Source organism: Acomys minous (genome assembly GCF_964271855.1).
Source record: "Acomys minous genome assembly, chromosome: 20".
Lineage (NCBI taxonomy): Eukaryota > Metazoa > Chordata > Mammalia > Rodentia > Muridae > Acomys > Acomys minous.
This window is the reverse complement of record NC_140502.1, coordinates 3996697-4023098: the sequence shown is the minus strand read 5'-3', so window position 1 is coordinate 4023098 and position 26402 is coordinate 3996697. Positions and strand designations below refer to the sequence as shown.

The following is a 26402-nucleotide window of genomic DNA, read 5'->3' as shown; positions in this document are numbered from 1 at the left end:
CCCTGCATTGAGCCTGTGATAAATTCCTATCAACAGAGGTAAAGCTTTATGAAGCCCAATCTATGGCCCCACTGCTCTCTGGAGACAGCGGGAACCACTCCTCCCTGCTGCCTACTCCACAGTGCTCTGCCCACTGGCAACAGCGGGAACTACCCTCCCCGTTTGCTGCTTTCCCCACCTCAGCGCTGGCCACTGTGCTCTGCGGAGCCTTCTCAACTCATCCACGTGCAGATTCTGAACTATGGAAAGCTTTTAATAACAAACACTCGACACCAAGAAGGGGCGACAGAGGCTCCTAGCTCTGTATCCTCACTCAGCACACCCTGCTCCTTGCGTCTATGGAGGCTGACTCCCAGCAGCTAGTTGGCGCTCAGGGCCGTACTGTGGTCCTTGTTGAGGATGATGCTGACGATCTCCCCCTCGTGCTCCTTCATGTGATCCAGGAGGCTCTCCTTGCTGGTGGACTCGAAGCCACAGATGCAGCAGCAGAAGAGCAGCACGCAGTACTCGGTGCCTGGTGTGGCCAGGCCGTAGCTCCTGCCTGAGATGTCAGAGCTGGCGCCTGTGGGGCACAGTTTCTCAAGCTCGCTGGCATCTACAATGTCACCAGGTGGCTGAGAAGGCAGCTCTGCAGGCGACGCCAAGGTTTCTGGACTGTCTGTGGCGGGCTCAGCTCTCTCCTCACTGCTGGGTAAGATAGTTCTCCCAGGGGACTTCCCCACAACTCTTAGAAAAACACAACATATCAGACTTTCAGTGGGCTGCGAGGGAGGGGCAGGGGATGGCCCCGCCCTGCCCTGGGGCTGGGAGGACGTACCTGCCGCTTTGTGAGATCGCGTCGTTGATGGCCTTGTTAACCTGCTCGTAGTTGTAGTTCTGGTCACTCGCGTGCTTCCACATGTGTGACTTCAGGGAAGGAGGGTGGCCGCACACATACCCACACAGGGAGCACCTGGAAGACAGGCACTAGGGGTGTCACAACCTCCTCAACACGTTCTGACGCCCAGGGCTCACTCACAACGTTTTATGTGAGAGACACCTTTCTCTTTACAGCAAATGGAGACAACCACAGAAAACCACGACATGACAGTATTTACATCCCAGGGCCTGCACCTATGCCTCAGGGAACATCACCGAAGAGAAGGAGGAAAGAGCCAGCATGCCAGGACACCAGGAAGTGTGCTGTGACAACCAGCCTCCCCCAGAAAGAGTATGCAAGCCTGGAACAAAGGCTCTATGTATGGTCACGCTAACACGGAGGTCTGGACAAAGACTACAGGTGACTAGTGACTGCGGAGCGAGGGAGACTTAGCCTCTCCCAGCGATGAGCCTCCAATGCACAGTGGCCAGGACTGTAAACACACACACACACACACACACACACACACACACACACACACACACACACACACACACACACACCCAAAGCAGGCTCAACAAGTTGTACTTATATATGTTTGTGTATGCACATACATGAAACAATGATTACCAAGGAAAAGGGGCTAACAACTTGAGTGGAGGGGGACACAGGAGAGGTACAAGAAAGGACGGGTGGGAGGGACTAAGGGAAGAAAGGGAGGAGGGAAAGTGACTCGTTACATAAAAACGCTGAAGGTAAGGTTTGAAAAGCTTTCCATGGCTCTCTAGGCAAAACCCCCTAAGCATTCTCAGTTGAGCCGCCATTCACAGAATGTAAGTCATTGCTGGTGCTAAGGCACACACTGACGTCACAGAGGTCATAGAAAGAAGTGTAAACAATCACAAGGGTGGGGGGAAAAACCCCACAAAAAAACAAGGAAAGAGATATTTTATAATATAAAGGTTTTCCAGGAATGTAAACAAACATCCATTTTACTTTAGCTAAAATGTATGATGCAGAAAGATTTCTAACAAGAGGAATGTACAAAATTTTTGTTCTAAGTTATTATTATTATTTTGAGACAGGGTTTCTCTGTGTAGCCCTGGCTGTCCTGGAACTCACTCTGTAGAGTAGGCTGGCTTCGAACTCAGAGCTCCTCCTGCCTCTGCCCTCCCAGTGCTGGGATTAAGGGTGTGTGTCACCACAGGTATAACGATCTAGTCTGTTTATCAAAAAAGCAGGAAGTAGGATTGGGGGCTGGGGAGATGCTTGGCAGTTAAAGCACGTGGGCTGCTCTTGTGAAGGACCCAGGATGGACTCCCAGTGCCACACAGAGGCTCACAACCACCTTTAACTTCAGCTGCAGGGAACCCAGTGACCTTCAGGGGCAGTGCATATGTGAGGTTCACAAAAGTACATGCAGGCAAAATGCTCACACACATAAATTAAATCAATCTAGAGGAGTGTGTGTGTATATGTGTGTGTGTGTGTAGGTGGAAAGATGGTTTAGTCAGTAATGTGCCTTCCGCAGATAAGTGAGCCACCACGTGGGTGCCGGAAACAGAGCCCTGGTCCTCTGGAAGAGCAGCCAGTGTTTTTGACTGCTGAGCCATCTCTCCGGCCTCAAACTGAAGTAATCTAAATGTGCTGTATTAGTGTGACTTGTTACCACTCTGAACAGTTAAAGTGGTGCTCAAAATTTGTCTGTCTAATTTCTTCTTAGAGTCAGAAAAGCATTCAGCTCTGTGCATCCTGCTGCAGTGTCGTGCTGGGGTGTGCCACTGTCATCAAGTCCCCTGTGCTCTGCTGAGTCACCCATCCCTCCTGCGTCAATTCCAGGCAACCACCAACCCATCCTGTTTTCTGAGTCAGGGTCTCTCTCTGGTCTGGAACTCACCAAGGCTGGCTAGCTCTACCTGCAAGGAAGCCACCTGTCAGTACCAGGATCACAGCCACCACCATGTCACTTTAGTTTTTCTTCTGTGAGCTCTGGAGAGACAGGGCAGGGATCATAATGCCTGCTCAGAAGCACTTCCTGACTGAGCTATCTCCGGGTTGCTTCCAGCCTTTGCTGTTATGAATAAAGTTACTCCCAGCCTCTGTATGCAGGTCTTCTGGGATAAAAGTTCTTATTATGTAGGTAAATACCCAAGTCTGTTAACTTCCAGCTTGTGTTGTACAGCTATGATCTTTTTAGAAACTACAAATATATTCAATCACATACCTAACAAAGCAGACCAGGGCTGGCAGGCTGGCACAGCTCTGAATTAACTCTTATCCTAACTTACCTGTAAGACAGCACGTGGCATTTGTTTTCTTCCATGTCCTAAGGACTAAGTATAAGGCAGAGGGTCACTGACCTTGGAAAACACTAGCCCACGCAGCAGCACTGAGCGTAAAGTCCTCTCCTACCTGGCCACTCTCTGGTAGCCGGGGCCCAACCCCTGGGCCCCACAGAAGGTTGGAAGGAGAAAGTCAACCTCACAAGGCTGTCCTGCCCTCCACATGCACAGTGACTCATGATCCCATGTACATGCGTCTCACTCATACACACGTGCGTAATAAACTTAAAATTGAGACTGAATCATTGTCATGGTTTATTTTTACATTTATTTATTTACTGAGGGAGAGACAGAGAAGAGGGAGCGAGGAATGGGGGAGAGGGAGAGCAGGAAAAAAGGAGCGAGGCAGAGTGAGCACGGCAGGCAGGCACTGCACGCCACAGCACAGGGAGGGAAGAACTGTGGGAGCTGGCTCTCTCCTCCCGCATGTGGGCTCTGCAGATCAAACTCAGGCCACCGGGCTTTACCTACTGTCACCTGCTGGCAGCACTGCCGTGTGTAGCACAAGCAGGGTCACAGTGGGCTCGAGGGTTCCAACCTGGCCCTAGTGTGGTACACACTCTGCTTCCTGGTCCACTGAGGTGCGACCAAGCTAACTCCTGTTCCTGCCTTCACGGTCAAAAGCCATTCCTGTCAGCATGCATTCTACCCTGCCATCACCCCGCCAAATGAAGGCCAGCCGACCCGCTCCCCTAAGTTGGCTCTACCAGGTGTTTCATCACAGCAACTAGGAAGTAAGAAATGAATATAAGGGCTGTGACAGCACCACCTATCACGTCACTGTGCTCACCCTCTGAGCCTTAGTGTTATCTTTTTTACCAATGTGTACCACCTTCCAGGCTCATGTGCTCTGCTAAGCTAGACTGTGAAGCACTGAGCTTCATGTGCGCTAAGAGACCAGCAGACCACATCTACTTGGCACGAGGGCAGCAAGCGCCTACCTCCATCTAGATGGCATCCACTGGGAGAGCAGGGGGAAGCACCTGGACACATTCGCCCTGGCTTCACCTGTCACCAAACTACTCTGCTCCTTTAGTGGAGCTGCCTGTTGCTGCTGGCAACAGAGCCACAGGCACTTCAGCTGTGCGCATCTGTCCAGGCAAAATGAGAAGACCATCAGACACTCTGGCTGTGGGGCTCCTCTTGCCTGGGAGCTGCTGGCCATCAGCCCATGAGGACAGGAGCAGCAGAGGCAGGGCGCAGGGCTCAGGAGCAGCAGAGGCAGGGAGCAGGGCTCAGGAGCAGCAGAGGCAGGGTGCAGGGCTCAGGAGCAGTAGAGGCAGGGTGCAGGGCTCAGGAGGAGCAGAGGCAGGGTGCAGGGCTCAGGAGGAGCAGAGGCAGGGTGCAGGGCTCAGGAGCAGCAGAGGCAGGGTGCAGGGCTCAGGAGGAGCAGAGGCAGGGCGCAGGGCTCAGGAGCAGTAGAGGCAGGGTGCAGGGCTCAGGAGGAGCAGAGGCAGGGTGCAGGGCTCAGGAGGAGCAGAGGCAGGGTGCAGGGCTCAGGAGGAGCAGAGGCAGGGTGCAGAGCTCAGGAGCAGCAGAGGCAGGGTGCAGGGCTCAGGAGGAGCAGAGGCAGGGCGCAGGGCTCAGGAGCAGTAGAGGCAGGGTGCAGGGCTCAGGAGGAGCAGAGGCAGGGTGCAGGGCTCAGGAGGAGCAGAGGCAGGGTGCAGGGCTCAGGAGAAGCAGAGGCAGGGTGCAGAGCTCAGGAGCAGCAGAGGCAGGGTGCAGGGCTCAGGAGCAGTAGAGGCAGGGTGCAGGGCTCAGGAGGAGCAGAGGCAGGGTGCAGGGCTCAGGAGGAGCAGAGGCAGGGTGCAGGGCTCAGGAGCAGCAGAGGCAGGGCGCAGGGCTCAGGAGCAGTAGAGGCAGGGTGCAGGGCTCAGGAGGAGCAGAGGCAGGGTGCAGAGCTCAGGAGGAGCAGAGGCAGGGTGCAGGGCTCAGGAGGAGCAGAGGCAGGGTGCAGCAGGAGGAGCAGCATCTGGGAGCAGCAGGAGGGAGGCAGATCAAGTTTACTACAAGGGCGAGGGGACTATGTAGGAAGAGGGAAGCAGGCAGGAGGTACTGATAGGTGCGCACAGTGTGCTTCATTTGCACTGAACAGCACAGCCCCACTGCCAGTGCAGGACACAGCGCCTGATTATCATCTGGGCAGCAGGGGGACAGTGCTCTGCAGGAGGCTGTGTCAGAGGCTACTTCTAAGGTAAGCCAGGCATCTAGTTCAGGGACACCCTCCAAATAAGGACAGGAGAGAGAAGGAAGCTGTGCTGGGGGAAGGAGCTTTCCACCCTGCACCTTCAGCAGCAGGGCCCTCCAAAAGCTGGCCAGTCCTCACAACCTGTCAATAAGCCACAGCTGGCTCAAAGCCCCGGCATGACATAACCAACCATTTTCTGTGCTGATCGTAACGCCATGTCCATAGCTGCATAAAACACTATTGCTTCCTGATGTAAGACAATGTTGGCATCAAAGGAAAGCTGATGTGGAGACCTAGGGCTTCTCATGTTTGTGCTAGAAAATAAGTTAGAATTATTTTACAGGCTTTTCATCATTACTTCATCACTAGTACAGCAGCTAATAGAGTTCCAGAACCCCACACAAGGGCAGGGGCTGGTGCTGGTGCAATCAAGTATGTCCCTGGACTGGGCTCTTCCTGGTTGGTCTCCTAAGTCTGAGGTAACTGAACAGCTGCTGTGAGAGGCCAGGTGGGAAGACAGGAGAAGCTGTACGTTTTTTGCATATTGGGGAGGCTTGAGCATGCTTTTACTATGCTCAACACTTCAACAGAAATATTGCAACTGACACTGTGTCATTACATACAATTTATTTTCTATGCATTTGTTGTTGGGTCTTTCTATGTTGCTTTGGTTGTCCTGGAATTCACTATGTACATCAGACTGGCTTTGAATTTACAGAGATCCGGATTGTTTCTGCCTCTCCTGAATGCTGAATTAAAGGAATGTGTCTCCACGTCTGGCTCACTCTCTTTTTTTTAGATGCATTTATTTATTTTATTGTTTTATGTGCCTGGGTGTACCAGTGCATGCCTGGTCCACAGAAGTCAGAAGAGGGCACATAACCCTCTGGGACTAGACTTGGAGACAGCTGTGAGCCACCATGTGGGTGCTGAGGATGGGCCTGTGTCCTCTCTAAAAGCAGCCAATGTTCTTAAGTGCTGAGCCAACTCTGCAGCCCTATTTCCTTCCTTCCTTCCTTCCTTCCTTCCTTCCTTCCTTCCTTCTTTCCTTCCTGGGTTTTTCTGTGTAGCCATGGATGTCCTAGAATCACTTTGTAGACCAGGCTGGTCTCGAACTCACAGCGATCCGCCTGCCTCTGCGTCTGGAGTGCTGGGATTAAAGGCGTGCGCCACCACCACACCTGGCCCCAGCCCTCATTTTCTATGCTTTTTGGAAATAAGACCTAGGAGTTTTGCAATAAAGCCTGAGATGTCTTCAAAGGCTTCTGCCGCCATGGGTACACATTTCTTCAGCTTTCCCCTTCAAAGCCCGATTGCCCACGTAACTGTTCAGGTTAAATTATCTGGTAAGCAGTGTTCTTTAAAGTCAACCAATGCCTCTACAATGGGAGTTCTCCTCTAAGCCAACAGCACTGACTCAACATCTACAGATTAAAGTCTAACTGTGGTGGTGGTGATGAAATGTGGCTTTCGGGTCATAAGAGACAGCCCGGCAGCACTGCACAGCCACAGGTGGAAGACATCTGGAAAAGCAACCTCACTTGAAGTAAATCTGCACATGTTCTACCTCTGCTATCCCTTAACCAATCTACTCAGCCAGCACAGCCACTGCATTAGATAGTATAGTCTAGAGTTGAGACACACACACACACACACACACACACACACACACACACACACACACACACACACTCTTTGTGGAAAACACTACATAGTGATGTGATATGAGGGACCACCTGTGGACATGTTCTGGCTGACATGCAGCCAGCACACTCCCAGCCACAGGCAGGTGAGGGGGCTTGGGCAAATGAACCCCCAGCTGTCTGCTCTTCTCCAGTTTCAAACCTTCCCTGCAGAAGTTCCTGCTGGAGGAAGGCCCAACTATGTTCTCAGATGCTGATTTCAGTGCCTTGAGATCTGGTTACCGCCCTGCCACAGGCATTGTTATGAATGTTGAACTATCTCCCGTAACCCTGTGATAAGGAACTGTCCCCCAATCATCCCTGACTGCTGGAGTATGACTGGGTAGAAGAGAGGGAGGTGGGGTTTCAGGTGCCTGGCTTGGGGTCCAGAGAGAAGAGAGAACAGCAAAGGGGCAAGAGGAGAGGAAGCCAGAGAGAGGAGAGGCCATGAGGCAAGATGGCCGATGAGCATGTGGAGGCAAGGACAGATGGATGGAGCAGAAGCCCCCGGAAGTCACCAGATTGGCAAATGAGTGTTTTTTATGTAGGTGTCAAAGGTATTAGGATCAGAACAGCTCAGAATCTGCCCAGCATAGTGCTTACGGCTTAAAAATAAATCTCTGTCAGTCATTAGGAAACTAACTGGTTAAAGAAAACTTGCTGCCGTAATATTTTACTGTATTAATTAACTCAGAAAGAATAATTCTTTTTTCTGCAGGTTCCAAATTTGCCATGTGGAATGTGCCCTTTCCCTATTCCTGACCCAGAGTCCCTGAGCATAGGTCTGCTGTCTCACACTACTGGTGTGGAGTGGCCTGGAGATCTGTTTCTTTTTCCTTCCCATTGTTGTTTTTAAGGCTTATTTATTTATTCTTGTTATCATCCATATTTTTTACTTCTGGACCATTACCTCCTGGATCCCGAGGAAAATCAAAGCCACTTTCAGAGTTAAATACACAAGAGCCTTAGGTACAAATGAACAAGTCTGTCCACAGAAAAACCCGAAGTTTCTGTACATTTCATCACATATCAGGGAAGCCACTGTACAGGACAGGGTATCAGCAGTCATGAGCAAAGGACTCCCACGCAGGATGAACATGTATGAGGACAGGCAGGCAAACCGCCACACAGCGATAGGCAGCAGCTCACAAGGAGCAGCGGTCACCCCTGCAGGACAACACGCTGCACTGAGGAGGGAAGCAGCTCGCATCACCACACTTCCGACAGCTGATGACCCTTGCCCATGCTAAGGCAACTGTGTCCACCTAAGGTCCAGAAACCCTACTCAACCAGAAATGGGCACCTCTAACAAGCAAAGAAATGTTCAGGATGGAATTATTCATAACAAGGAAGACAATCTGATAACAACCCAAATGTCAATAACAGAATGACTAAATGCTTTTGGTAGCCCCAGGGATAAAACCATGGCTTGTGCACACAGGCAAGCATGCTACCTAGCTACCTACACCCCCACATATGTATTATGGTCTACCACCATGTTTCTACTTCTGGCCAGCCTGATTATTTGAAGTCACACCTGCACACAGCATCTTGAAGATGCCGACAGTACTAACTGAGCCTGATCTAGTCAGGAGAAGGCCCCTCTGCAGTCAGAAGCGCCGCTGACTGTGTGTATATGATGAGACTTAAATCTACACCGAACCCACCTATGTTTCATATACTCCTTATATGCATAGCCGAGGGTGCTGTTGCACAGTGTATTTTGAGTGTCCCTTTTGGCTGAGATGTGCAGCATATGAACATTCTACTTGCTTCATCAGGCCATGACTCAGTGAGTTTTATGTCTGGCCCAGTCCTGTGGATCAGGACCTGGATCCCGTGTCTCAGACTGTAAATTTATCCATAAGCCCTGTGATGATAAAGACGATGCCTTTTCTGTTAGGAATACAGCCCAAGAGCCCAGCAAAAGCCCAGCAAAGCACCTGGGATGCAGCATTGGCAGCATGCTTCTCAATGTGTGAATGTACCTAACTCTGGACCCAGAGCTGTTCCTGCCCATATCGTGTGTGTGTGTGTGTGTGTGTGTGTGTGTGTGTGTGTGTGTGTGGTAGGCCTGCTACTACATTCAAGAATAATGGCCCTGGGGCTTAAAGGCAAAGCTTTCTGCCCTCAGGAAAGCCAGGCTGTGTACCGTGTGACCATGTGTGACTACTCCTCACTTAGAATGTCCAGCCCTGAGTATCAGGACAGCTAGGACTATCAGTAACGAATGGCCGTCATTTCTGGTAAAAATCCTTCTCTACCTTGAAAATAGAGTTATTAAGGCAAAGCTGATGGTCTCCCAGGGCTGTGCCACCACCAGACGCCTGCAGGCGTGAGGCTAGATCACAGGCGGGCAGGAGTGTATAGGCACCTTACATGTAACATTATTTATTTAATGGGTATGGTGTTCTCCCCACAGGTACGTCTGTTCACCTGTGTGCTTGTGGCTCGGTGAGGGCTTCAGCGCTCTCAGAGCTGGAGTTACTGATGATTCTGAGCTGCCATGTAGGCGCTGGGGACGCGGGTCCTCTGAAGAGCAGCCAGTGTTAAGCACCGCATCAACTCCCCAGTCCGAGAAACACGTCTACGAGATAACAGTCTGCTGGGTTTTCATTGTGATCTCAGTCTCTGAGGCTGGGTCACAGCCCATCTGGGCTGGTGACTGAGTGCAAACACTGTGCAGCAGCAGAGGGTTTCTGCACACACAACAGTTAAATATGAATCCAAGCGTGAGCTTGAGCTGCTCCCAGCAGGCTTCAGTGCAGTCTTCCCTCTCAGCACACCATGGCCTGTGAAGTCAGGAAGCGCCAATGGACGCTGCCTGAGGCACCCCAGCTGAGACTCGAGACTGTGACATTATCAGCTGCAGTGCTCCTGACCTGCAAAGCCTTCTGCTCTTACAGACACACACAGCTTAGTTACAGAAAACAAAGATTCACTTTTTGAGAGAGACAGGGTTTCATGTGGTCCATGGCAGCCTCCAACAGACTCCAGGAGGGCAGAGGATGACTTGGACTTCTGACCACGTGCCCCTCGCCGTCTGTGCCCCCACCCGCAGTCACACAACACTAAGGACTGATGACAGGATGTCATGCTTGCAAGGCAAGCACGCAACAAGCCGAACTACATTCCCAGCCCCAGCATACAGTCATCAAATCCACCTGTCCTTACGTTGTGCTGCACTGGGAAGTTTGATTTTTAAAATTGCTGCTTGAGATACTGTTTTGGCTTGGGATCAAGACAGAATTTCCCACAATTCCTGAAGTGGCCCCAAACATGCTTGTGCTCATGTGAAATGGTGTTCTCGGCTTTGGGGAGTAGAGCCTGAAAACGCTGAAGATGACCTCTATTCTTCCGCTTCAGTCACCAGACAAGGTGTAACGCTCTATGTACAAAGAGGTAACGTCTCACTAACACTGCTTCTGTCTTTAGTAAATGGTAAGATATACAGATACCAAATAATGTTTAACAAAAGTTTCCTTGTGATTAGCAATAAATGTTTTGATTTGTATGCCTATTTTACACTGTTACAGGCCTGGAGCCTTTTCTCAGGTAAAAGGGGTCACAGGTAGAGAAAGTTAAAACTGTGATTTGGATTAGTGGAGCAACTTGTCCAGACTCACTGCATCACACTGAGAACTAGAGGCAGTGGAGCTGGGGAAAAGCTGTTTTGCTAAGGGGTCATGCTCCTGGCCTTGTGGACAGTGCCTGGCACGGCTCTGTGACGTGTGGACACACCCTGACAGCGCTCACACGTTTACTCAGCCTTTAACACCCCCCCCCCCCCAGTTTATCAAATAGCGCTTGACTCTGCCCGGCCAAGGGCACACCTTATTTTCTCTAAATGCACAGTAGGCAGAATCTGCTTTTGTGACAAAACTCTATCGAACGGCACTGCAGGAACACAGAAAACAAAGCTTCCACAGGTGTGCTTAGGGCCTTCGTGGCTTTGCTGGGATGGGGCTATGAGCTCTGCAGCACTGGACACTACTGTGGTAACCCACACCCAAGGGGATGAGGGCATAGACATGACGGACGCAGACACCGTCTAGCATCCCCGCAACCCCAACATGTCTGCTGTGCCAAAGACTCATGCTTCATGTTTCTCAACAAACTAAAATGAGGCTTAAGAAGCCAGTGTGCAACCATTTCTTGGTTTTCAACATGTGTTCCAACCACACATTTCCAACTATTTCTAAAGTCTTTCTTTATCATAAAATAGACTAAAACAAGCATTAGAACTCTGGAGTCATCACACTTACCTGTACGGCTTATCTGAGTTATGGACTCGCCTGTGGTTTCTGACGGCCACATACGTTGTGCTTGTGTAATCGCACGCATCACACCTGTACTGCTTCTGAGTTGACGACTTGTTCCCTTCAAGGAAAGTGGGTTAGAGGAATGATTTGGTAAGACTCACACAAGAGCACGCATACCCCACCACGAGCCATGAAGGAGTAACTATGACACACCATGCCGACATTGCAGTCAAGGCTCTCTCACAGTGTAACTAACACATTTAAGCAGCTCCTCAGACTTTCTTGCATCCAGAGCACCAGCAGCACGAGCCGAACGTCATAGCAGCCAGCTACCTGTGAACACGGGCAGGTAGGTCTGGCTCTGTGCACCATGGGCTGGGTTCTGTGGTAGAGTGAACTGTTGTGCTGACTGTTGATACACTGTGAACTTGAAAGGTGTCTTAAAGAAACACTTATTTCTAAAAGAATGAAGCATTATCAAGTGTGGCCAGAGGCTAGAGAGATGGCTCATTGGTCAGAAGCACTGGCTGGCTCTGCAGGGGACCCAGGGTTAGTTCCAAGCTACTCGGTAGCCCTCAACTGTTTGTAACACATCTGTGACTTCAATTCCAGGGGATTCAATGTCTTTTTCTGGCTTCTGTGGGCAACGCACTCACGTACATAGACAGAGGAAAACAGATCCACATAAAACAAAAATATAGAGTAGCCACGAGTCATACATAGCGAGCTACATACAAAAAGTGTGAGGTTTTTACCTACAGGTTAGCTTGGCTTGCTAACTGTTGGCCATCACTTAGACTGCGGAGGAAAGGCAATTGCCAATTCTGATGCGCTCTACAATTCAGCACAGTCAAACCTAGCAGGCTGAGGGGTTTGGGGGACAAAAGCTGTGAACAGGCAGCTTCCCTCACGTGCAGCAAACCTGGATCCATGGACACAGGCGCTACTGCTTCCCTTTCTGCGACTGAGCAGTTCCCACATGACAAGACAGGCTGCAGGGCACCACCCTGAGCCCCGTCTCCTGGAGACAGCCTGCACTCTGTGTGCCCAGGGCAGCTCACCCTCAGGCAGGGTAGGAAGAGCTGTGTGCTCTCAGCAGGATGCAAGCCAAGGTGGGAAGGAGTGCACACAGTAACACAGTAATACCAGAAAAGAGAGAAAGCCCACGCTACAATCTCAACAAAGGAGATTCTTAAGTTAAATTTAAGGTTTCTAAAATGGAAATTTTCTTTGGCTAATAACTACTGCCAGGCAGAACAAAATGTCCCAATTTCCTGGTATAAATCTATAACATTAATACACTAATCATAATTACAATCTAAGTATTGCTCTTAATTGGTAGGTTAAAAACTTGGACTTGATTATAAATGGCATTGTTCCAAATATAGTTTTTTAAAAAAAAACTTGAAAAAAAAAAAAGAAGTGTGAAATATTGGATAATGGTTTTTGTGAGAAATATTACAGATCAATGACAACTATTAAACTGGCAGATGGAGAAGCCTAGCAGAGAACAGCAGGAGAGCCCGTGCTACTTCCCGCAAGCGCTCCCAACAGAATCAGGGCTGGACCTGAGGCTCAGCAACTAGGGCTGCCTTCTGCTCGGCTGCTGGTCTGAGACTGAGCGAGGTATGTCGGCTCCTGGGCCTTGCCTTGCCCAGAGGGTGTGAAGCAGGGACACCCCCATGGCTGAATACGCTGTCTTCTCCCTGCTCATGTCCAGGTACAGTAAACCCAGGGCTGCACAAACGACAGCTCCAAGGAAGGATAATTTACGCGTCATAAAGAGACTCTGCCCAAAAGTCTGGAAGCGCCATGTCAGAACATCTGCTGATGCCACATCCGCTAGTCCAGTTCTGACTTCCTCAAGGGCACTGACACCCTTCACCTGGCAAGAGACCCTCCTCAAGATCCACCGTGCCCTGCCCTTTGCCTGAGTGGAGCTGTGCAGTACAGCAGTGCATCAATTCTCTGTACTGAGAGCAGGCTGAATGGTGCCTGTGCTGTAGCCCCAGCAGACTGCAGCAGAGGCCACGCACCTCTCACCTTGTCTAATCAGCGTACAGAACAGTTAGGAGAATGCTAACTGAACATGGACCCCAGCCACACCGAGCCAACCACGCAGCCGTCCAGGTGTGCTGTGCAGGACGACATCAGCTCTGCCTGCTACACTACCACGATACAACAGCAAACCCAGCTGAGGGGAGTTAAAACTGAAAACACCGCAAGGGCTGGGGTGAAGCTGGGTTTGGAGAGTGCTTGCTCGGCAAGCATCTAGCCCCAACAAAGCCAAAAACAGAACAAAACCCCTAAACCAAATCAAAACACAAGATGATCATGGTACGCAGTTTTAAATCTAAGCAAGTGTATAAATCACATAGGAAAGCTGTGCAGAGAGAGCAAGGTGCGGACACTGTGACTCTGGAGTGGCCATGTCGATGATGTCTTCCCTAAATCTGCTAAAACACTAGGTAGCTTTAAGCCCTGGCTGCTGCAAAGATGGTCCCAGCAGCAGTCAACTGCAGGTGGCGCTACTGAGTCGCACGCACTTTATTCCCTCATTAGGATTTACGGGCCAATCATGTCTAATGCTTAATGTCTCCTTTAGAAGGGATATGGAAACATAATGAATTAAAATAAAAAGAGGCATTTAGGGCTATTCTGTAGAAAGGAATCAAAACTGTTTTCGCTCAGCCATCCACCTCGGAAGCAGATGCCATGTCGTAAACTCCTTTTGTTTGGGACGGTTTTACGGGGATGGCATCTGTTTGACAAGGGGATTCCGGTGCTACAGTGGTGTCAGAACCAGTTCCTTCACAAACATTCTGGAATCAGTTATGCTTTCTGGGGTATAATTTAATGAGACATTATGGTAAAACATTTTACTCTGCAGTTGTTCCTAACTTTAATTCTTAGGAAATCTAAAAAGGAAAGTCACCCCAATATGTTTTATTTCCCATAAACACTATATGCCACACTACAGACATTTAAAGCACATCAATTTACGTGAACCAAAGCCAGGAAGCACAGCTTAGCACACTCGATCCCTCATTCTCTGGATGTGGCATCCGCCTTTTCATGGAACTCTAATTAAATCTTCTGATTCTAATATTCCTATTACCAGCTTCTTGGCCGACTAGCACCTAACTAGTACATAAAAGGCTCCTGTGTGTGTTTAAACAATGCAGATGAAGTCTGGGAGCACACTTGGAAAAGAGTAAGATCACAGCAGGAGGCCTCAGCTGAAGTTTGAGGTGGGGGCTGCCATCTGCAAAAGCTCTGCCTCCTCTGAAGGTCCTTGTGCTGGAGAGGGGAGCAGGGGCTTGCTCTCCAGGGCTCCCACTTTCCTGGCTAGCTGGTCATTACTTTCTACGGGTTTCTGCTGTAGTTTGGCTCTTACAGACCCCTGCAAATTTTAACCACAACATCTACTTGCCTGGTTGCAGCCTCACCCTAATTTTGTGTTTCCGACCCAGAACTAGATATAATTTACTTTAGTCAGTTCTAGGAACAAAGGGAAGACTCAGCCCACCCACAGCCCAGAAGCAGAGGAGAATATAACACCCAGTGTTCCATGACAACCAAGAGCATTTTCACCTCACGAGCTTGTCAGTGCAGCCTGCATTTAACAAGGCACAAGTGAGGATGACGGTGTGTGTATGTGTGTGTGTGTGTGTGTGTGTGTGAACACGATCAAAGTACATTACACACATTTACAAAAATGTCCTGATGAAAGCCACCCTCCTGTACAGTTAATAGACGCTAATGAAAATGCAGATACCTTCCTGAACACACTTTCCATCAGTGGCATCACGGGAAATTCTTGGCTCATTCGAAGCTACTGACAAGGTGTTGGGCAGGCAGTGCTGCTCTCTCTCATGATTCCTCAGTTGGCTCTAAAAATTAAAATAAAATAGAGCAAGAAAATTAACCCCTTCCTCCCAGCAAATATACCTGAGTGGCTGCCGGGAGGCTACGTGAGGGGCTGACAGCTTTTGGAACTTTCCGACTGGAACGCACTAGCAATTGTGTTCTAGGGTGTTTAGCTTCCCTTGTTTTTAAAGAATCACCACCTGGACCCCATCTACTCGCCCAGTTGCAGCCAAGCCCTTACTAATTTAGCACTTGCTTTTAAAAAAATTAACATTTTAAACACAAATCTACTAAAAGCCATGTGGCACATGTGAAATCACAGCAGGACACCGGACGACTGCAATCTCATCACAAAGTCAGTCTCTCTTCTCATGCTTTCTGAGAGGCGGCCCCTGTTTTCTGAGGTATACATGCCCTAACGGGCACGGTCCCCAGGTGGTGAGCAGGCCACAGGTGCCTGCAGACAGGAACGTGAGCAGCAAGCGCCAGCCTTCTTGTGACACCTGCCTCTGAGAGCAGCTGGACAGGTTACAGGGGCTGACTCCACCCATGTCAGGAGGACAGAGGCAGCAAAGGCAACGCTGGCTACTTCTGGACCTTGCTACTGGGACCTCTCTGGATGTGCTGCTTGGAATTTCATGAGTGTAATCCGAGTGCCAATGAACCTCAGACACAGGCAGCTTTTGTTCCTTTAAAAAAGCAAAACAAAAAAACAAAAACAAAAACAAAACCCAGATCTGGACCCAGCCTATACCCCAGTCGGCCAATAAAGACTCATCCTTGTCACCTGAGGGAGACATGGCTCCAAGACTGACTGCAGGTAGTACCCTTTTCAAAGGTAAGACATTGTATACTGGCTGCTGGCTCGCTATGTAAGATAAAACATCTGCCTTGAATACTCATGAAAGCCCCCTCAATGGCCACGTGTGGGGATACAGCCCTGTAATCTCAGCACGGAGGAGGGAGCCTGAAAGACGAAAAGTGCAGGTTCTGCCTGGGACACCCAGCAGAGTCTCCCAAAAGCAAGGGCTAGGAACGCACCTGCCTAGCAGGTGTGAGGTCCTGGGGTTGACCCCCAGCAAAGTCCCTCCAAGTGTCCTGCAACAGCAAAGTGGGCCTCACTTCTATGGTGCTGCCTCCCAGTCAGTCTCACAGCCTGCTTTTGTACCTTAGGTGCTGAGGCTAAAAGGAGGTGGGCAGCAGACTAAGGCAAGCGCTGGATAGCAACTACGGAGACCTAGCTTTCAGACCGCTCTTCAAGGTTAACTTGTCGGGGGTGGCTCTGGGCCAACTACCAAACTTCCCTGGAACTCCTTTTCACTGCTACACGAAAGGAGAGGGCTGGGAGCACAGCCATCAGGTCTTGCCAACCCTGGAGACCGCCGCCGCTCACCTTGTAATGGAAAGACTCTTTGCACTGCTTACACTGGTGTATTCTGGTTTTACAGTGGTTGATCATGTGGCTTTCCAGGTCTTTGCTGTTCTCGGCTATGTGCTCACAGATAGGGCACTGGTAAGGCTGCCTCTGCCGATGGACACGCAGGTGCTGCTTGATGTAGCCCCTGTTGCCACTTGAGTAGTGGCACAGGCGGCATCGGTAGGGCCGCTCGGCATCGGGGATGTACTCCACCACACTGGACCCCAACAAACTCCCATCACTGCTGGGCTGACACTGGGCATTGTCCTGCAACTCTTTCAAAATGTCATCATCTGTCGCATTTTGGTCTGTCCTTTCCCTCAGTTTTTCTATTACGGTAAGAAGGGACATACTGATGCCTGTCTTAACTTGACCATCTGACACCTCCTGCCTTCCCTGCGGGAGCGCTACCACAGAGGAACTGCTTTGGTTTAAACTCGTCACTCCATCTGCAGAGTTCTTAAGAGGAGACATGATCTTTTTTGAGTATGCTGCCAATGGGCCACTGACCTGCCTTTGTCCAGTGTCTGGATCTAAAAGGTTTATGTCCCCATAGTGGCCAAGGCTGGCTCTCGTTAGTTCAGCAGCTCTTATCGGCATGGTGACAAGGGCTTCTGCTGCTAAGGAGTGTAGCCTGAGAGACTCAGAGTTTGTCCTCCTCCGTCCTGGCGGCGCATTCTCGTCAGCAGCCAGGCCCTTACTTAGCTCACTGTCTTTCTTCTCTGCGCTGCTCCAGCCGATGATCAGCCCCCCAATATCCACAGCACATTTATCAGTGTGGTGCATCTCCCCTGCTCCTCCACACTCAGCCTGGGCTTCGGTCCCGCTCAGGCTCTTCCCCTCGTCCATTTCAGCATTCAGGAGGAAATGTTTTGGCGGGAGGGTTTCCTCGGCACTTGGCAAACGTTCCACAATGACATTCACGTGACCTTTTTTGTTTGGGCTGCTGCTAATGATTTTCTGGGCTGATGAGAGCAAACTATCAGCAAACAGATTCTCCTCAGAATCAGACATCAGCTCCAGCATCTCGTCCTCGTTAGGGTCCAGGGTGACTGGCTGGCTCAGGCGCACCCCCTCCCCCGTGTTCGGTTCTAAAGAAGATAAAGATGACGGTGGCTCAGAGCTGCAAATCTGTACTTGCACAGAGGGCCCGTTGTGGATGCTCAGTTCACTGTCCCCAATAGCAATGACAACTGCATCGACCCCACCAGGTGCAGCAGACACAGAAGAGGCCAGGAGGCCGAGGGGCTCCTTCTCATTCTCAAAGATGGGGTAGGAGCAGTTAACCTCCCCGGCGTGTTTCCAAGCGTGTGTCTTGAGCATGCGCTGCTGGCCGCAGGTGTAGCTGCAGAACAGGCAGCGGTACATGCCGTACTGCTCATACGCGTACCACTTCCTCCTGCCTGCCTCTGCCACGGCTGCAGTCTGCACAGCGTGGGCCTGCGCACTGCCCACGCCCACCGGGATGTCCAGCATGGTCTCACGCTTTCTTCCTCTGGCTCCCGGCCAGGAGCCACTGGGCGGGGCGGGGCTGCTGGCGCTGTTCTCGTGCTCACTCGCCACGTGGGCCTCGAGCTCCTCCTGGCTTCGGGAGGTGGCGTGGCACTCCGAGCACATGAGCACCACGTCGCTCCGCTGCCCGTGCAGCCGCATGTGCTCCTTCAGCACGGAGAAGGAGGGGGACAGGAACCTGCACAGGCTGCACTGGTAGGACACTGCCTTCCCATCAGCTGAGGCCAGGGAGGCTACGGTGGAATTTGCTGGTGACACCCCAGCTTTCCTAACCTCAGTAGCAGGAAACTCGGCTGCCTTAGCTGGGACCTCACAGTCCTCTAGGGTTCCAAGAGAGGGCGCTGTCGCGCCTGGACGTGGGCGCTTTTTCCCAATGAGAAGGCATTTTTGTGACTTTTCATGCCCCACTATCTTGCTTAGCTTCTGGATGACGTGGACTAACGGGTCCGCTTTGGTTTTCCTTTGCTCATCAACCTCTCCTTCCGCAGTGAGCACCGCCTCCTGCTCTCCGATCTCTGGCACCAACATGGCAATGCTGCTGCTCTCTTCCATATCTAGGGACAGTGCACAGCAGAGGGCACGGGTGAGGGGAGAATCACAGACACACATGTGAAAAGCCAATGTCAACGCTGGCGTCTGACTGAAAGGTTTAGATGGTCCCTATCAATGCCCCTGCTTGTCCCCAAACACAGACTTAAACAGCCCAGAATTCCATTTTGAAATGCAGCTTCCTAGAGACAGGTGAGAGACGCCCTGTCCCATGGGAATGGCTTTCCCACCTCATCCGCATCCCCACCCTGCCCTCTCTCTCCCTCGAGATTCTAGAACTAAAGAGACATGGATTCTTTGTGTAAAGAAATAGCCATCCTCGTGTGCGGTGGCGCATGCCTTTCATCCCAGCACTCAGAAGATAGAGGCAGGCAGATCGCTGTGAGTTTGAGGCTAGCCTGATCTACAAAAGTGAGTCCAGGACAGCCTAGGCTACACAGAGAAACCTTGTCTCAAAAAAACCAAAAAGAGAAAGAAAGAAAAAAAGAGCGAGCCATCCTCAGGGGCTAGGGACTCACCTCAAGTTACTGGGAAACATTTGTCTGTAAAACCAATGTGATTTGACACAACTCTGGATAAACTGTTTCTCATGACACATTTTAACTGTAGATAATGAAAATTACACTTTTCTGCTCAAATCTTTGAAATCTTTGAAGTGCTGAAAATACATTCACGTCCTACTATAAAGGACACTGAATTTTGGGAAGTGCAATGCAAATGAAACTAAGAGCAGTGATGCACTTCCTCCTTTTCTTTCCTTTGGTTTATGGTCCACCAGACAAACCACAAACTATGTTGTGGCTTCTGAGAGGTCGCATTAGTGGTCAGCGGTTCCTCACTCCATACAAGCTTCTCTCCAGAGGAGGGAAAGTGCAGACGGAAGGTGGATCCGGGGTTATCTTAGGCTGTGCTCGTGCAGCAAGGCACGGAAGTGTGCAAGCACAACACACGCAGAATCACCCTCCCTCTAGGCCTTTGAATAGACATTATAATTCCTGGCAGCCCTTTCAATTCAGACATTTCCTTTGACTCAAAGTGAGATTATTTTGTTGACTTGGATCACATTTTTAAGTTTAGGCTTTTTTCCAGCAACAAATTTTGTTTTCCACATTTTAGGTACATTCTGGAACCTTACTCACAACATTCAATAAATGCCAACTAGATTTTCAGCACCACAAGCTACAGACCAAAAACTAGGCGCCATTCTTAAAACTCCAGTAACAGGCTTTTATGCTTTTCTCCCCACACGGCTGAATCCTATATGAGGGTCCTTTAGCTCCAGCCAGATCACACCTAACCCGCCAGGCAGGCTCCACCCCAGCCAGATCACACCTAACCCGCCAGGCAGGCTCCACCCCAGCCAGATCACACCTAACCCGCCAGGCAGGCTCCACCCCAGCCAGATCACACCTAACCCACCAGGCAGGCTCCACCCCAGCCAGATCACACCTAACCCACCAGGCAGGCTCCACCCCAGCCAGATCACACCTAACCCGCCAGGCAGGCTCCACCCCAGCCAGATCACACCTAACCCACCAGGCAGGCTCCACCCCAGCCAGATCACACCTAACCCGCCAGGCAGGCTCCACCCCAGCCAGATCACACCTAACCCGCCAGGCAGGCTCCACCCCAGCCAGATCACACCTAACCCGCCAGGCAGGCTCCACCCCAGCCAGATCACACCTAACCCGCCAGGCAGGCTCCACCCCAGCCAGATCACACCTAACCCGCCAGGCAGGCTCCACCCCAGCCAGATCACACCTAACCCGCCAGGCAGGCTCCACCCCAGCCAGATCACACCTAACCCGCCAGGCAGGCTCCACCCCAGCCAGATCACACCTAACCCACCAGGCAGGCTCCACCCCAGCCAGATCACACCTAACCCGCCAGGCAGGCTCCACCCCAGCCAGATCACACCTAACCCGCCAGGCAGGCTCCACCCCAGCCAGATCACACCTAACCCACCAGGCAGGCTCCACCCCAGCCAGATCACACCTAACCCACCAGGCAGGCTCCACCCCAGCCAGATCACACCTAACCCACCAGGCAGGCTCCACCCCAGCCAGATCACACCTAACCCACCAGGCAGGCTCCACCTCAGCCAGATCACACCTAACTCGCCAGGCTGGCTCCTATGGACTCTTCCCTGCACTTGCCTGGCCTTTCCTCTTTTATGTCCTACTCTTTCCAGCACAACTTTTCTTTATCTAGGTCCATGTCAGATAAAAACGTCAATGCTTTATTCTCGGCTAACATCAGCTTTTCTTCTTCTTCGGGCAGCGTGTAACAACCATCTCATGGAGAAGATTCCAGGGCCACATTAATAGCCATCCCAGCTCTAGAAACCCTCTCAGAACATCTGCAATGTCTTTTTGTTGTCCTTAGAAAGAACTGTCTTTTTAGATTTCTACATCAAACTTTCAGCTGCGTCCGAAGAAACTGTTACAAGGACAATGTGGTTCTTCAGGGGAAAAACATCAACAAACCAGAAAAACCTTTTGGTGGCTTCTTAGAAACACCTCACAGTGCTATGGTTCAGTTTTAGGAGCTGGGGAGAACGTGCATGCTGCAAGGAGGGCCCAAGTGTGGATGCCCAGCACGCATGGGAAAAGCTCGGCACATGGTAATGCAGCAATGGAATGGTGTTAGGAAGCCAGGTGGATCCTGGGATTGCCTGGTGAGCTACTTTACAGAAACAGTGAGCTCCAAGCTCAGCACCACCTTATCTTAGAAAATACGGTGGAGAGCAGGAGAGGAAGACACGACACCGACATCTGATCTGCACAGACCCACTCCAGACAAAACAAGAATCCAGGGGTTTTTGGCCAAAGGGAGCTGTGGCTCGCCATGTGACTGTTGAGTTCCCTGTGGGGCCATAAGGGAAGGATTTCTGTTGTCATTCAGCTCAGCTGTTAAGGATGTATTAGTTACATAATGAGAGTAACAGAATTCACACACATTTTCAGTTTGTGGCCCAGATCCAGCCCTACACTACTGTAAACACTAGGTCTCTCTCCCCACGGGTGTGGCGGCCGTGCAGGCTGACTGATGACCTGGAGGAGGACGGCTGAAGCCTGCTCAGCACACCTCACACCTACTGTTACAGAGGTCACCCCTGATTCCTCTCTTCTACTCAATGATCCAACGGGAGGAAGTCAGCAGAGCAAACTGCTCCCCACGGGCAGACATCACTGTGCTCCCCTAAAAGGAAAGTGAAGTCAAGAGGAGGAGTTCATCTTAGCTCAGGCAAAAGACGACTACAAAAGAATCTGACAGAACACTCACTTTCAGAGCTGTGTGTGCTCAGGCATTGAGAGCTAATGGCAACTTGCAGCAGATGCTCCAATTTCCCCAGAACGTTTATGTAAGTGCCTCATTTTACAGGCTGCATACATTTGGGGATAAGTACAGTAAAGCAGCTATCAAGCAGATATGACAACATAAAACGCATCAAGAAACACCTGAAGAAAACAGTGCAAGTCTGCAGGCGAAACCAACAAGCAAGCAAACACTCATTAAAAGGAAAGTCTGTTAAATAAAAGGTCACAAACAGCCACAGTAAAGTACGCAGAAGAGGGGTCACTAAAGCCAATCCTTCAATTTCCACAATTTTTCGTAGACCATTCATACAGTCCATGTGTACTGTACACATAGCACAGGTAAACATGTGGATATTTATATATGTGTTATTTATAGCAAGTGAGCAAAAATTCACTTGAGTTAGACATGAAAAGAGTCAGCATATAGAACTAGTGACTCAATCACACCACAGATCACACTAATCTGAATACCACTATCCTTGGACTTAAGAGACCGATGCAAACATCTCAAAGAAATGACGATGGGGAAGAAGGTGACGGCGTGACAACAACTGACTCTGTCAGGGAAAGTAGCGTGATGACCTGCTCATTATACTCTTCTTCCTACCTGTGCAAATGCAGAAGCCGCTCATAATAAAAACGACCATAAAAACAGTCCCCTCCCCGCAGACATCTCCATGTGCAGGCGCAAGGCGACTAGACGGGACAGGAACATTTCACACTCACGTAGTCACCCACAGGTGCGTAACAAGTACACCGAGAAGCTAAGTGACACTGAGCGCTGGCTTTCCAGCACTGTGCTCACACCAAGGCTGAGAACACACGGCCAGGTCCTCAGACAAGGCTCCTGTGTGCGGAGAGCAGGCACACGGCTTCTCGAAGAGGCAGGTTATATCCCCCGGCCCCAGCATCTAGGGGCATGGCAGACATCAGCACCTGTGCTCTCTGGGCTCTTGTGCCCTCCTCTCTATGGAACTCTCTGTCCCAGAAAGGATTTTTATCACTATGCTTCCTGGTCCTCCGGCCACGTGCTTCCAATGGAGAGCCATGAGGGTCATAGAGACACAGGTGAGAAAGAACGGGGCAGTCACTGTCCCAGTTCCCCACTTCTAGGTCACCTTGAACTGGTTGCTCCTTAACAGAAGGCCAGTTTTTCCCAGACAGCTGCTCTCTGCGGATCTGCTTCTGGCTTTGGCACGTCCCTGTTCCTGCTGCCGCTGCCCTCACTACCGCATCATCCCACAGCCTGCCCAATACCCGTATTAACATTAGCTCTATAAACAACCTCCTTGACTTATTCTGATTTGAGGGGCTGCTGTTCGCTTTCCTATTGTTAACACAAGGGTAAGAGTGACAAGAAAGGTCGAGAGACGAGGAAGCCTGCTCTAGCATGACACTTCTTACAAGCAGGAATAAGCATGCTCCCCAACGTGTGAACGGAGGAGGAAAAGCACTGCGCTGGACACAAGCGGCAGCTTTCTTATTTGGAATCACTAGACACACGAGATCGTGTCAGAACAGGTAAATAAGCTCATCTGCTGAACCAGGGACACTCTACAGTCTTTCTCTCCGGCCTCTCCGATCTGTCCCCGACAACAGTAATCTACGGGGAAAAGCTTGTAATTAATGTCTTTCCCAAGAAAAGTGAACAAATTCAGTTGTCTTTATTTTCTCGTAATTTGCTATTTGGTGTGTGCGTATCTAATTAGTTCCTTTTAGTTCTAGCAGTATGATTACAAGTAGAACTGAGCGAAACAGTTCGTGTGGGCTTGAAGAAAAGGCTGGAAATTTCTGCGGATATGTGACGACAGAACAAGATGATATAAGGAACATTTTCTTTCAAGATAAGGATTTTCCCCCCAGCTAAGCAAATAAACAAACAAAAGCCCCAAACCCAAAACAATAGAAGTGATAGCCAACGAATTTCACTCTTTCAGAGTCTCTCTGAACCATGGTTCAGCTAAAAGAAGGCGGGGCCCTCCCTCTTCTGAAGTCACCCAGCTCCCGCTGCAGCCGTGTGACCAAGGCGAGTTAGTGCCTGTGTTAGATTCTTCTGCTGTAAAATGTGAGGATAGAGCTGGTGCACTTCTAGAACATGAATTACAAAGGCTCTAGGACAAGCAACCTAAAAACTGACTTTTACTTTAGAGCTCACTAAGGTCAGCTAGCATTTCTTTAAAATCTCAGCTCAGTGTAACAGGAGCTACGAAGAGAAAAGCGAAGTATAAACGGAAGTGTACTGGTTTCATGGTCTAGAGTGTCTCGCTGGCACCTCGCCTGAGATGGGACTCTTACTTAGCAGTGAGAAGTAAGACTCGGCCCTAACTACCTCTAAGCAGCACTCAGCTTCGCTGTGACTTGGGAAAGCACCCAGGCCGAGCACAGTGCTGCAACCCCAGAGCAGGGCCTGTGTCCACTCCCTGTGACGGTCATGTAACTCCTGGTCCCCGGTCCCCACTTTGGAGACTGTTCAGTACAGTAACCTGGGGCTCACAGACCTGAAACGGTATTGCTTGGAGCACCGGAACCCATGCTTTCCCCAGAATACCAATTTCCCTATCCATCCTCAAGGTGAACGAAGCGTCCACGCGGAGCGGCAGGGAACAGGCAGCAGGAAACAGCTTCATTTGCTCAGAATCCTGTGGGTGTGGCAGCAGTGTCAGTTTATGGATCCGTCTACGCAGTGAGGTGTAAGTGACTTACCCAAGGTTACATGGCTGTGAGTGGCAGAGCCAGGGTCCTTCCAATCAATTCCTGAAATTAATAGTCTCCTGGATCAATATTCACAATCCAGCTGTGGCCAAGAAGGAAAGTAAACACGGTCAAACATTCTCTTCCTTGGTGGGTGAAACAAACTTCCTTTGGCAGGGAAGGAACTTAACATTAAACAGAAATTTCAGAAGGCCGTTCATGCAATGTAGGTCTATGAGGCAAATTTACATAATTTCCTTAACAAGTAGAAAATCGTGAAGAAGCTAAAACAAATGAGTCTGGAAAACTTCTAACAATCGTATAGTCTAAGTCCCCCCTTCCCCTTCTTGTAAGCAATTCACTCGGCAAACTACTGGTTTTACTGACAAAATTTCCTAACCAATATGGAATAATAAACGACACATTGCTATTTTAACTTTAACCGAAATTACAGCCTAAGGGGTGATTATGTAAATTATGTCAAACACCGTGGGCAGACCGGTACCATGAAAAGAAATGACAGCGCGGCTTGACCTATATATATTTTCCAATGCAGTTTCCTGCCCTGGTCCTCTACTACTTTGCCCCCCCCCCCCCCCCCCCGGTCCCATAGCTGCTTAAAGAAGTATGCTCGTTCGGTTCCGGTCGTGGAACGTAACTAGCGATTCTAAGTTAACTAAAACTACTACACCGCTAGGGAGTCCTCCCGGAGTTAATTTCCCAAACGAGTTACCACGGTAAAGAACTGAAGGGTCAAGCTTTCTCTTTTTTTTTAATCAATATAGCAATCCATACACGCCATCAGGGCCAGTACAGCAACACAAAGTACAAACTCAGAAACGGTCATCAACCCAGTAATTGCCTTGAGCGATGTAGACTGATAGCAAATTCCAGGCCACTGTTGTCAGCAACCTCAAGAGGCCGCCTGGGGTTGGGGTGTGGGGGGGGGGCGGAGGGGGTGGGTGATGGAGGAGGGTGCCTGGGCCTAATTAATCACCCAGGCCTCGCACCCCAAACAAACGAGATCGGGACGTCCCAGGTCTGTAAAAGATGGGCAACCTTCTCACCCCCCCACCCCACCAACGGACTCAAGCGATCTCTGGGGAAAAGCCCAGCCATCGCGGAGGACGCGCGCTCCGCGTGCGGGAGGGAGGCCACGATGGCTCTTTTCCTCCCACACACCACGCGCTGGTTCAAAGAGGGGGCCCGGGGATTAAAGCAACTTAAGCCTCCATCCAGGCCGCCTCGGCGGGGCCTGAGATGCAGCGGGGGGGGGGGGGGAGGGGGACCCCACGCACCCCCCCCCACGGGAACGGCGAGCCCGGGGTCCGCGCAGGGGTGCGGGGGAGGTGGGGAGACCACCGTGCACACGGGGCCCTGGCGCTCGCCCGCCCGCCCGCCTGCGTGGCAGCGCCGCGGGCGTCCCCGGGCGAGCGGGAAGGAAGCGGGCGTCCCCCGGGCGAGGCCGCACATGGCCGGCGGCGCTCAAGCGGAGGGGCGCGGTACCTGCGGTCGGGGTGCGGTGTGGGGGCTGTCGCTTCTGCGAGCCTCCTACGGGCCGGCCGGGACCCCGCTGTGCCCTCGCCCGCGTCCGCCTCGCTCCGGACTCTTTTTTCTTTTCTTTTCTTTTCTTTTTTTTTTCCCCCCCTCTTCTCTTTTCCCCGCTTTGACCGCCGCGCCCCCCCCCCCCAACCCCTCCTCGGCCGTGGC

General features: G+C 50.8%; 1 protein-coding gene across 3 annotated transcripts; it reads right to left on the bottom strand.

The window, feature by feature from the left end:
• Positions 1-232: 232 nt before the first annotated feature.
• On the bottom strand, positions 233-26402 carry ZNF507 (zinc finger protein 507). Of its 3 annotated transcripts, none has more exons than XM_084770811.1 (7): positions 26199-26402; positions 24705-24795; positions 16597-18686; positions 15112-15226; positions 11337-11451; positions 818-952; positions 233-726 (listed from the first exon to the last, which is right to left on the bottom strand). In XM_084770811.1, exons 3-7 carry the CDS (start codon positions 18682-18684, stop codon positions 360-362), a joined length of 2820 nt encoding a protein of 939 aa, XP_084626937.1. In that variant the 5' UTR covers positions 18685-18686; positions 24705-24795; positions 26199-26402; the 3' UTR covers positions 233-359. The 3 variants fall into 3 exon arrangements, with proteins under 3 accessions (XP_084626937.1, XP_084626939.1, XP_084626938.1); XM_084770813.1 differs by having other exon boundaries at positions 17131-18686; XM_084770812.1 differs by lacking the exons at positions 233-726; positions 818-952 and adding an exon at positions 7112-10459.

What these genes read in the sequence shown, in the direction of transcription:
- ZNF507 (XM_084770811.1), bottom strand. Translation starts at nt 18,684, where the DNA reads ATGGAAGAGAGCAGCAGCATTGCCATGTTGGTGCCAGAGATCGGAGAG. An exon ending in AACTCAGATAAGCCGTACAG is followed by an intron (nt 953 to 11,336) that starts GTAAGTGTGATG and finishes CCTGTCTTCCAG; the next exon opens with GTGCTCCCTGTGTGGGTATG. An exon ending in GCGATCTCACAAAGCGGCAG is followed by an intron (nt 727 to 817) that starts GTACGTCCTCCC and finishes TGTTTTTCTAAG; the next exon opens with AGTTGTGGGGAAGTCCCCTG.